Here is a 12,815-nt window from a genome sequence, read left to right as displayed (position 1 = left end):
CACCGCCGCGTGGCTTAAAACTACCCACATGCTGTCCTGAAGACCACCCATCAACCCAGACTCTAGAGGAAACCTTCCAAGAATCAAGAACATGAGCATGAGCCAGGAGATGGCGCCACTATAAACACTTGCCTGCGCCATGACGGGCTGGGGCCGAATAACATCCAGGCCCCTCAAGCAAGCCTACCGGCACAATAGGCGGAGACGTAAAAAAAAAAAATAAATAAATAAATACATAAATAAATAAATAAAATAAATATAAATAAAAAAAAAAATTAGTAGGGGCTCAGGATTGAAGTGAAAAAAAAGCTCAAAATAGCGTGGGGCTGTACGGGTTAATAAGTTACATTAGTTTGGTGAAGGTCGACTTATATACACAAACTTTCACAAGTACATGCGGTAATAGGTACATAATGATAATGTAGGTATATATGCTAATGAGTGATAATGGTAATGAATATGGAGGTGGGTACACATGGTAATGAAAACACATGGTAAAGGACACATGTGTTAATGGCAAGTTTTTTCCCTGGTGGAATATGTATCCCAAAATTTGAGCATATGGTACTCACCTTCTGAGTAGTGATTTTTTTCTCTACTTTCTTAGTTTCATCAATAACGGACTGTTTTTTTGATTGCAGGGAGCTGATTCCGTCTTGTAGAGATGATACTTTCTTGTGGACTTTCTCAAGCTGCTCCTTTCCACCTCCAGCAAGGTACTCTTTGATGTTTAAGTGAGTGCTATGAACACTCCGATGCTTCTCTAGTATGGTGTTCACCTGTTAAGTAAACAATTAGATAATCATAATGAATTAATCCCGATTTATGCATTCATATTAACAAGTGATTTGGGAGATGACTTTCAATGAAAAATTAACTCTTTCACGCACCAAAAGTTTAATGTTTCTCTTTCCATTGCGATGTCTGTCTGGGGTTCCTTAAGGGGCCTCGCGGAATGGCCTGACAATGCGTCAAATTTTTATTTTTGTTATCAATTTCACCCACGAGTATTCTTTTTCCTGGCATCATTATATATTGTTGGTTTTGGAAGAGACTATTCTGCCTTATGAAGGAAAAAAATATCAAGAAATGCAAATAAATAGCAAAGTTTACTGACTCCGAAAAAAAAAAAACATTGATTACAGACAAATAAAAAATGCTTACGTTCACCACCTCGTAGCTCGAAACTTCTTGAGTTGACTTGTTATGATTTATATGCCAATAAAAGTGGATTTTTATGAGGATTCCAACGCTATTATTGGAATTTTCGTACGACCCGCATTTCTTGAGAAAATGGAGGAAAACTATATTTCTCTATCTATTCTGTTCTGTTCTCTCCAGTAGAAGAAACATTGAGGGCAGCAAACAAAACACAACAGCCAGGTCAAGGCAGTCAAAATAGCAGTCAATTTTGTCAGGAATAGACTTTTGATAACAATAACAAACATGACTATTAGCGCACCTATTTTCTGTCTGGAAGAACTTCGCCAGACACAATAATAATCATAATAATTACCCCTAAGTCTCTCTCCCTAACACTCTCTGCTGGAGTTTCTTTCACTTTTTCCATCATCACCTTCACTTTCATGAGAATCATCATCATGCTCTGTACAAATGGGTCTCAAAATCTCTTCACTTGATAATTTCTTAGCCATATTTTCCAATAGTAACAGTTACTAATCCACGCAAATATAAAACAAAGTATTGTATCATGGCCACGGCACGATCGCTTTACATCGGAATTAGGAATAAATTTCACCACTTTTGTCTGACAACTGTAATCTAGGGTTACCAGGCTCTGGACACAATTTAAAGGGACGACAGTCCGCTCTCACAGGCTGCCTGCTGAGAGGCAACTAAGACACGGGCAATTATCACTTCAAATCCAATGGAATGAGAGTTGACGATTTGTTTATTTTATAGGTCTAGCTTAGATCTTTGACGCAAAAAAATTTGACGTGATTCTGGAAGATTATTTTTGGAGAATTATTAAATTTTTTTTTATGCGATTCGAGTCAAAAGTTCAGATGTAGAAGATTCGATTTTGATGCGAATCACGTCATGGTGCGGGAAAGGGTTAAGGAATGAAACACTTTGTATGTAAGGCAGAAAACCTTGAAAGAAAATTAAGGCATTGCTTAATACAATAATTTCAATTTTGGTGATACTGATATTGTAAAAGTGTTGTCAAAATGGTGACACTTGGTGACCTGGGATACTTGCCAAAGGTAGGTCCTATATTACAGGGCTAACTCAAGTATTTATGGCACGATGATTTTTTTTTAAGTCGAGTCCATATATATAAAGACCTGAGAGGACGGTCAGGTTAGTCCATGTATATATGAACCTGGCACCGTGCAGGTTAACAAGGAAAAACAAAATTGAAAAAAACAACATGCAATAGATGAAGGAACAAACCAGCAGTGAAGGAATATTAAAATGAAAATACTGGATAACTTTTGTATTAGGAAGCTGGACTTGATAAGGATGAGCTTGATCAGAAAGTCTTTTGCAGTGGAGATGCAGGAGGGATGAACAGCAAGCAAATAGCAAGTTCAAAAGCAAGGAGCATGAAAATAGACAGAAGACAGCAAGGGAAGCAATGGCTGAGACAGTCATCAAGATTCAACAGTTACCTTTCTGTTTTCTGTGTCAATGTGGCTCTCCTTGTTCCTCACAACCTGAGATTTTTCTTTGTTTTTCTCAAGTATCTTGTACTTGAATGGAGCCACTTCAGTCTCTGCCTGCTCCACTTCTTCCTCTAACTCTTTGTGATTCTCTTCCAGTTTAGATTTTTCCTCTTTGAGCTTCAAAACTTCTTGCATTTTTGTCTTGAGCTGAAAAAAGATAATCAAAATAGTGGCATTTGGACATATTGCTGCTTAAGTATTGGCCTATCTAGAGCTCTGATGACTCAAGAAACACGAACACAAACACACACACAGTTACATGAATCTGTTTGCAGATTATGCAAATTCATTGAGGAAAATAAGAAATGACTGCGAGGAGTTGCAGAGGGCATTAACAAGATTTTGAATGGAGTAAAACATGGGAGATGGAATTTAATGAAAATAAATGCCATGTACTGGAAATGGGGAAGAGTGAAATGAGACCTACATACACCTACAAAGTGGAACATTATATAATATTAAGGGGAAAAGAGGAGAAAGACCTGTGAGTGATGATTAAGGATGATTTGTCACCAGTGAAGCATCTAAACAATATAACTGGAGATAAAGGTAGTCCTTGAGTTACAATGTATGCAACTTGCGACCTCTTACACTTACAACCAGACAAAAATATTAGTAATACTTAGTTGAATATATAATAAGTTGAAATTTCAAATATTCCACCGCGGGTGGAACAGCTGTTAGTTTACAGAGCTCCAGCGCTTCCAAACAGAATATCAGTTCACAAACAAGCAAGGCAGTGATCACATCCTCCACCCACAGGCTGAGATGAATGGACAGAGTGACCAGATTTGTGATATTTATCGTATAAATACATTAAACCTTCGCTTTAACAAACCAACTGGAGAAAGGGGAGTGACACCAATTTCGAGAATTCATTATATCCAAGGGATACAAACTTTTAGAATACAACTTCGTTATATGAGCTGAAGTTTGCTGTTTCCAACCATTTCCATATTTAACAAAGCTTGTTTGTTATATCAACTGAAAGTTTGTATACTTATATACATGCAATCATCACAATTACTACACTCATGCAGGGAAATTAAAACAATAATTCCATGGTGGACGGCGAGACTGAAATATTGTTGCGGTGTTGTTTGCAGCCTTCTAAACGCTGTTTGGAAAATTGCATACTAATTGGAAAGGGGGGGGTTCTTATCCAATTTGTATGCCCCCCCCCCCCCCCCCCTCCAGGGTTTATTGGATTCCAGTAATTCCAGGTGTAGGCACTACTTCAGTCCATCATCCATCTACCTGACACAAGAAAACATGCAATGAATCACATTAAAGCACTCAAAATGAGCTTCCCCCAAAGTCACTTCCCTTAGGTTTTGGCCAAGAATTTACAATTTTTGGGGATTTTTGGGGGATACATTTTTTTTTCCCCTTGTTAATTAACCCTTTCATTGCTAAACGCTTGCAGCGAGCGTTAGGCGTATTTGCTGGTGGTGCTAAATGCTCGCTGCGAGCTTCAAATTCCCCACGTATGAGAGTGTTCCAACACTATTTTTCACAACACAGGATTGCCAATTGAGTGGGTTCTTCACAGGTTTTCCCTACTTCCTCCTTTATGTATTGGGACGGTGTTAGCCCTCTTCCAGTCTCTCGGTACCTTCCCTTGTGCTAGTGAGACATTAATCAAGTTGCTCAACTTTTCAGCTATTTGCTGGTTACACTCTTTTAGCACCCAATTTGATATACCATCCGGTCCTGCTGATTTCCTCGCATCCAATTCTTCCAATAATTTTCTAACTTCATCTGCTGATGTTTGTATTCTCCCCAGACCCACTCTTTTCCCCGGCACTGCATCTACACCTTCAAACTCACTCTCCCTTGTGAACACTGTTTGGAAACAGTTATTCATCACTTCTACTATTTCACTTATACTATCAAAAGTTTCACCATTAACTTTAACTTTTTGAATCTCATCTCTATTTTTCAACTTTCCATTTAAGAACTTATAAAACAGTTTTGGCTGGTCTTTGCACTTATCTACAATATTTTTCTCAAAATTCTTTTTTTTTTCTCTTCTTACTTTGACAAAAGCATTCCTCTTCCTTTTGTACTCATTCCATAGATCCATCCTCATATTTTTCCTCCATTTGTTCCATGCCTTCTCCTTTCCCTGCTTGGCGTGCGGCCACCCCGGATAAGGCATGGGGGGCCGTTTTCACCACCCTGAAGTGAAGGGTTAACTATCTGGCTATAATCCCCCACACATGCATAAAGTAATGTCTATTAACCCTTTCTTTGCGCGTGGGACGGGATGCGACTATCCCCTCAGGCGCAGTCAGGCAGCCCAATGGGAGGGTCTCTTTTAACCCCTTCAACACGAGGACGCGTATACTGCGTCCTTGCGTGCCCTGTATCATATCAGAGGACGCGCATACTGCGTTCTAGCTTGCTTTAACCAATATACAAGTTATTTTATCTATATTTATGCTTACATCTCAAAATTATCAATTAATTTATATTTCTTTATGTGCACCATTTAATTCTGCATGTTTTCATGTATAATACATGATGATTATGTTGAGTTTATGTCTGAAAACTTGTTATATTCAATAGCGACATTTGAAATTTGGTGCGCACAGCGATCCCGGATACGGCGCGGGGCGCTGTTTTGGCCCGGCCGTAGTGAGTTTTTTTGTGCACCGTTTGATTCTGCATGTTTTCATCATAGCTGGGCGTTATCGCGATAAGTCATCGCGATACTTTATTGATAACAAAATCGGGTTATCGGCCATCCGCTACTTATTTATATATATAGCGGTATCTTCGTTACTTTTGTAACCAAACTAGCGATAATTGATACTTTTTTCTGCCTCTCAGAAGAAAAACCCGTTGTTTCCTCCCTACTGCGCATGCGTGGCCCAGGCGCCCGGTGTTGTATGAAAAAACTTCGGGGTATGAAATATCTTAGGTGAAGAGATTTCATACTTAGATCATCAACATTAAATCACTAGGTTATTTTTTTTATGTTAGACTCAAAAAATCAATATATCAAGGAGTAAAATCATTTAACTTCGCCCAAAAAATGATTATTCACGGCCTCAAATTCGATATTCCATATTTGTTTGTGACCATGCCATGGTATTGAAGGCACCCGGTGTTGTGTTATTTGGTGTCCCATCCTCAAAAGCTGGCGCTTTTATTTACAAACACTGGTCTCTCGTGAACTGTGCATGTTCAGACCAGTAAGCGTAGCCCTGTACACTCTCACAAAGCTTTTTAACACATTAAGAATTGTTGCTGGAAGGCTGAGTCAGACATACACTACCACCATCTTTGCCTTTACTAGAACACTCTGTACATATAAATACAACTCGTACAGAGTGTCGTTCTAGAAACAGCGGAGATGGTGGTAGTGGTACTGTATGTCTGATTCAGCCTTCCAGCAACTCTTAATTACGGTTAAAAAGCTTTGGAGAGTGTATACGTCTACGCTTGCTGGTCTGAGCATGCACAGTTCATGAGAGACCAGTGTTTGTTGACGGTGGGGACGCCAAATAACACAACACCGGTTCAGGCGTTACTAATATTACCGTCCATATGTACATGTCAATGTGTGGTTTTCAGGTTTTATAAGTTTTCTAAAATACAGATAATGAAAATTTGAATTCATCTATGTTTTTTATTTGAAATATGAATATAGTATCGTTTTTGCCTATTGGACTTATCGCTAGCTAGTATCAGAATTGTGGATCTATATCGGCTATCGGTTATCGGTTATCGCCTATATTTGTGTCTCCAGTTAACGAATATCGGTTATCACCGATAAGGTTTTTCATTATCAGTTATCGGTTATCGGGAATAAGGTTTTCTGTTATCATGCCCAGCAATGGTTTTCATATATATTACATGATGATTATGTTGAGTTTATGGCTGAAAACTTGTTATATTCAATAGCGACATTTGAAATTTGGCGCGCGGGGCGCAGTTTTGGCCTGGCCGTAGTGAGGGGGTTAACCTCTGTATCTCAAAAACTATTCATCACAACTAAAAACCAAAAACACCATTGGAAAGAGGAGGCCCAGATCTATAGGAGTCGGTTATGTATGCCTCTCCTGTGAACGTACAGTCGGCTATAGAGAGTAGTGACACACTGTCCAGTAAGTTTCGTTCAGAAAGCGACATCTGGCAACCCCTCCACGTGACATGAAAATTATTATATCCTATCGAAATCATACTGTTGTGGTGATCGGTGGTCACAGGTGCACTCTACATAATTTTAAGATAGATATTTATCAAAAGTGGCCGTCGCTAACGCTTAATAAATATTTTCTCTTTAGGCTCTGTCGCTACATTTTGACACGAGCTTTTAGTTTCGTTCAAATTTAGTCAAGAGCAACTCTAAGTTGTTTATCAAACTATGATACATTTAAAAATATACTGCACTTATTAAGGGAGATTGTTATGCCTTTTGACTTAAAAAATATCCCTAACAGCCAAGATCTTGTTCTTTATTAAAAAAAAATATATACGTAATAATAGGCTATAAACGTTCACATGACGGCGGCGTCGACCGCGGGCTTTTCTACCCTCGCACTCAACACACACACACACACACACACATATTTATACTTAAATACTTTTATACGTAATCTTCACGGAGAAATGATTTTAGATTTTTGATGATCTGAATTGTCTTTGAGGCTTTATAGTGACGGGAATTAAGGCTGCGAGTTAAACAGACCCTCAAGCCTATTTGCTGTTTGATGGTAAGGAGCATTAGTCACTGCCTGCCTCTGTGAAGGACAGCATTGCACACGGTATTTTCAAAGTTTAATAAGAAAAAGTGTTTCAGACTGTTCGTGATGTTTTACCTCGTCATCATCATCATCATCATGTAGAAGACATTCGTTATCGCATTTCTAAATTGAATTCATGTAATTTGGTATATTTCTAACCACATTATATTATAATATAATATAATATTATACAACATTATAATTTTACGGTCACACACACACTGTACACACTGATACGCGTCACTAACATCGCCAGTGAATGCGCCACCGTGGTATAGTTGCCATATACCGCCACCAGGCTAAACATTCTGAAAACCGTGACACTACTCTCTATCGTCGACTGTACATGCACGTTCAGGGAGTGATGAATGTGAACACTTACGTCAGTGCGTGAGGGATGATCAGCCATACTGAGGGAACTGCGGACATCTTTCCTTGAGATTCTGGCAAGGTTGTATTGCCAACTGCAATATTGACAACTATTTGGTCAAAGAATCAGTCAGGTGATAGGTGAAGCTATGCAAAAATGCCATTATATTGAACAAGAACACCCACCAGTTACTCGTCCGTAGATTTGCAGCGCTGGGCTGATATGATTTTCCACCAAATTTAGTGAAGAACCCACTCAATTGGCAATCCTGTGTTGTGAAAAACAGTGTTGGAACACTCTCGAATGCGGGAGATTAGAAAGCGGCTGGAGCTCACAGCGAACGTTTAGCACCACCAGCAAATATGCCTCACGCTTGCTGTGAGCGTTTAGCAATGAAAGGGTTAATTAACAAGGGGAAAAAAAAAAATGTATCCCCCAAAAATCACAAAAAATTGTAAATTCTTGGCCAAAACCTAAGGGAAGTGACTTTGGGGGAAGCTTATTTTGAGTGCTTTAATGTGATTCATTGCATGTTTTCTTGTGTCAGGTAGATGGATGATGGACTGAACTAGTGCCTACACCTGGAATTACTGGAATCCAATAAACCCTGAAGGGGGGGGGCCATACAAATTGGATAAGAACGGCCCCCCCCCCCCCCCCCCTTTCCAATTAGTACACTACGCGATTTTTCAAACACCGTTTAGAAGGCTGCAAACAACACCGCAACAATATTTCAGTCTCGCCCTAATTCCCAATTAGTACGCACATCGTGACCAATTAGTACGCGCGTCACAGACACGCCAGTCCTCGTTGTTGTTTTTTTGTTTCCATGACCCACTAATGTATTAATAGTGTTTCTTTTTAAGGTAACAGTAACAAAATCCCCAAAATAGGCAGATTTTCCCTGTGTCCAGGAACGTAACCACCCTATTACCATTGTTTCCGATGGGGAAATTATGTTTAAATAACGCGATTTTAAAAAACGCGATTTTAAATAACGCGACATCTCCAGGAATGTAACCCTCGTGTTAATCGAGAGGTGACAGTGTGCATATATATATATATATATATATATATATATATCTATCTATATCTATATATATATATATATATATATATATATATATCTATATATATATATATATATATATATATATATATATATATATATATATATATATATATATATATATATATATATATATATATATATAGCGTAAATCAAAAACAATGTAAATCAAACAAGAGGTAGGTTTCTGTCGAAAAATAAATACCGTATTTTTCGGCGTATAGCGCGCACCTTTTTCACATAAAAAATGCCTGAAAGTTTAGCCCTGCGCGTTATACGCCGAATGTACAAATTTTTAATGATTTTTTTTCTTCTTTGGGGTGTTTTTAAGGGTCTGTTTTTCGTCTTATCCAATAACAACGGCAAACTTACCTTTATTATTGTTTATAATCCTTCATAGTCCATAGCTGTCTTATAATATGTTACCATAGAATACAGGGCGATCTAATAACTACTATACAAAAATTAAATCGGTGGAGGATCGCCCATGCCTTGCTGTTATCCCGTTTTTCCGTCGGGCGCCATTTGTATGATCTTGATCTTGATGTCACAGGTGGCTTAAGATTGTATGACTAAGGAGCAGTACAAGCTACATAAAAAATCATATTGGAAAAAAATATCCATGTGTTCATTATTAATTATTAATATTAGTGAGAATAATGGGGTAAATATGATATCAGAAACTGTACATCATGAGTCTTGTACGAGGAGTTATTTCGCGCAATACCAGCCCGGCCGCCATTTGCATTGTTTACAAACCACACAACCACACCCATACAACAAACAGCTGCATGGCGCGTGTCACCAGAACCACGTGAATTGTGTCTTGCCCAGTTGTCTGTCATAACCAACGAGTGATGGTGGGAATAATATGCTTATTCACTGCATTCAGTGGAGAGAGAGAGAGAGAGAGAGAGAGAGAGAGAGAGAGAGAGAGAATATCCATATCACCGAGATATCCACTCAGGCACTCAGTCTCAGCCTCACTCGTGTGAGGAAGAAGAAATGAGGGACACCATGAGCGGCTGGCTAGTGTTGGTACCGGTACCGAGCAGTCTGGTACCGGTACCATGCTGTATAGCTGGTACCGTTAGTACCGGTACCTGCCCACCCCTATTGTTGAGTAGCGTGGCAGCGTGGGTACTGTATTGTTGTTCAAGTGGCATGGCAAGAACTGAACTCAGCTGTGTAGACATCTGGTGGCCACTCCATAAAATATCGCGTATAAGTGAAAAAAACATGAAATTAAACATTTATTTGGATTTTGGACCTCGTGTTATTTCAAAATACGCATATATATATATATATATATATATATATATATATATATATATATATATATATATATATATATATATATATATATATATATATATATATATATATATATATATATATATATATATATATATATATATATATATATATATATATATATATATATATATATATATATATATATATATATATATATATATATATATATATATATATATATATATATATATATATATATATATATATATATATATATATATATATATATATATATATATATATATATATATATATAGTCCGGGCAGTTAAAGCCCCAAATACACTGCCGAATTTCGGCCACAAACTTGATGCCGAATCAGTTCGTGAAAAAATTCGGCGACCAGTTCGCCGACATGACCAAGATTCTTACAGTTCGTGACCATTTGGCGACATGTCGGCGACATGTCAGCGAATGTTCAAGACAATTCGGGGACAGTTCGGAGACATGTCGCCAACTATTCGGCATCCATGTCGCCGAGCTCAAAATCTGATTTTTTTTTTTTTTTTTTTTTTTTTTTTCCGCAGAATAACTGGCGACAAGTCTCCGAATTGTCTTTGCATGTCCCTGAAGTGTCGGCGACATGTCGGGGACAATTCTCCGACAGCTGATCATCTGATGCCCATGTGGCATATAGAAGCTCAGGAATCCGCGCCTACCTCATGGACTACTACAACACCTGGGGAGCAGTGGCCCGACAGGACAGAATTGTGGGCGAATAAATACCATGTGTGGTAATATGTGTGGTAATATGTATGATAGTATGTGTAATAAAATGTATAAATGTGCCTTGTTTTTGTTTTGCTCTCCTATAAATATTTTAGAATGAATGAATGTTTACGTAATATCAGTAAACAAACCAGTAACTGAAAGAAGAAATAAATCTAAATAACTGAAAATGAAACAACGGTTAAATAATGGCGGAATGATGATATTAATAAATAAATAAAGTAATAAATAGTAAATTAATTATGAAATAAATGAAAATGTTAGTTCCATACCTATTTTATATAATCAGATTCTTCGTTTTTTTCATATTTTCTTTTTTAATATATATTTATATTTTATTATTTTATTCTCTATATATATATATATATATATATATATATATATATATATATATATATATATATATATATATATATAGAGAGAGAGAGAGAGAGAGAGAGAGAGAGAGAGAGATAATACATAAATAGATAGATAGATAGATAGATAGATAGACCCTTGTGTACACCTACCACCGCGACCCGTTTGCCGTGTTGTGATTAATTCGCCGAATATTCAGGGACATGTCCCCGAATAGTCAGCGACATGTCGGCGACAAATTTGCCAATAAAATTTAAATTTCAACGGTCAAAATTCGGCGACAATTCGCCCAACACCGTGAATCGGACGCCAAATTATCTGCAACATGTTGGCGACATTTCAGCGACAATTTGGCGTCCATTTTGCATTCGTGCACATTCGGCGGACGGCCGCGAATTTTTCATGCAACATGAAACTTTCGTGGCGGTCGAGACCAACTGTCAAAAGCCGCGTGGTGGACGCAGACATGTCCCCGAATGGCCAAGAACAGGCAAGAAAGATGCCGAACTTGTTCGTGACACAGGATGACTTGCATATTCGCGCACATTCATGAGACAGAATTCGGCAGTGTATTTAGGGCTTAAGGTAGTGCTCTGCTACTGGTAACATATAACCCAGTACAACCAGCCGCATGGTTAGGTAGTTGGCGACTTTTAAACTGGATCTGAATCAAAATCAATATTTGGGTATTTTATCTATCTATCTATCTACATCTCCAACACCTTGCTCTCTCGCGGGAACTTCCCTCCAGGGGGTGGCTGCGGCAGATGTGTCTCCATCTCTCCCTGTTCTGGCACTCCCTCTCAGCACACTCAATCCTGCTACTTCTAACTCTCTCGCTCCAATACTCACTCACCCTACTGATCCACTTCATAGGTGGTCTTCCCCTAATACCCCCTCCCTCAATCTTTCCTTTATACACTCTCTTCACAAATTCATTCTCCCCCATTCTCATCACATGTCCAAACCATCTCTTACACACCCTGTCAAAGTCATTCACTATCTTCAGCAGTGTCCCCTCATTCTCTGCCAACAACACTGTATCATCTACAAACAGGCCTGCCACCAATGACTCCTCTGTACCTCTAACTTTCACCCTTGGACCAAGCTCCCGACTCTGGCTTTCATTTCTCTCATACAACTGTCCATGTACACATTAAAAAGCCATGGTGACATCACACACCCCTGTCTCACACCCACATTAACGCTGCTAAAACTCACTCTACTCACCCTTCACGTGTACAGAGGCACTCGCATCCTTGTAGAAGGATCAGATTCCCTCCAGGAAATGCCCTCCCACACCATATATCCTTAGAACATCCCACAACCCCTTCCTGTCAACCCTGTCATATGCCTTCTCTAGGTCCAAGAACGCAGCAAACAGCTGCCTATCCTTCTCTATGTATTTTTCAACTAACATTTTGAGTGGAAATATTTGGTCTACACAATGTCGTTGAAATAATATTTTTGCTTAGCTTGTTGTTAATACCTGAATACTTTCTGCTGCTGCTCAAGTTTAACCGTCTTCCAC

The 12,815-nt window shown here is 38.5% G+C and overlaps 1 protein-coding gene across 3 annotated transcripts in view; it reads right to left on the bottom strand.

Moving 5' to 3' along the window:
- LOC126984303 (DNA repair protein RAD50-like) overlaps positions 1–12,815 on the bottom strand; it is a 175,944-nt gene that overhangs the window by 52,368 nt on the left and 110,761 nt on the right. For all 3 annotated transcript variants that reach the window (XM_050837928.1, XM_050837929.1, XM_050837927.1), the window contains exons 19-20: positions 2,637–2,837; positions 573–779 (exon numbers count right to left, since the gene is read on the bottom strand). In XM_050837928.1, coding sequence (XP_050693885.1) covers positions 573–779; positions 2,637–2,837 — 408 coding nt within the window. The remainder of the gene's footprint in view (positions 1–572; positions 780–2,636; positions 2,838–12,815) is intronic.

Source organism: Eriocheir sinensis, chromosome 56 (genome assembly GCF_024679095.1).
Source record: "Eriocheir sinensis breed Jianghai 21 chromosome 56, ASM2467909v1, whole genome shotgun sequence".
NCBI lineage: Eukaryota > Metazoa > Arthropoda > Malacostraca > Decapoda > Varunidae > Eriocheir > Eriocheir sinensis.
The sequence above is the reverse complement of the archived record's forward strand: the minus strand, read 5'-3'. Positions and strand labels throughout refer to the sequence as shown.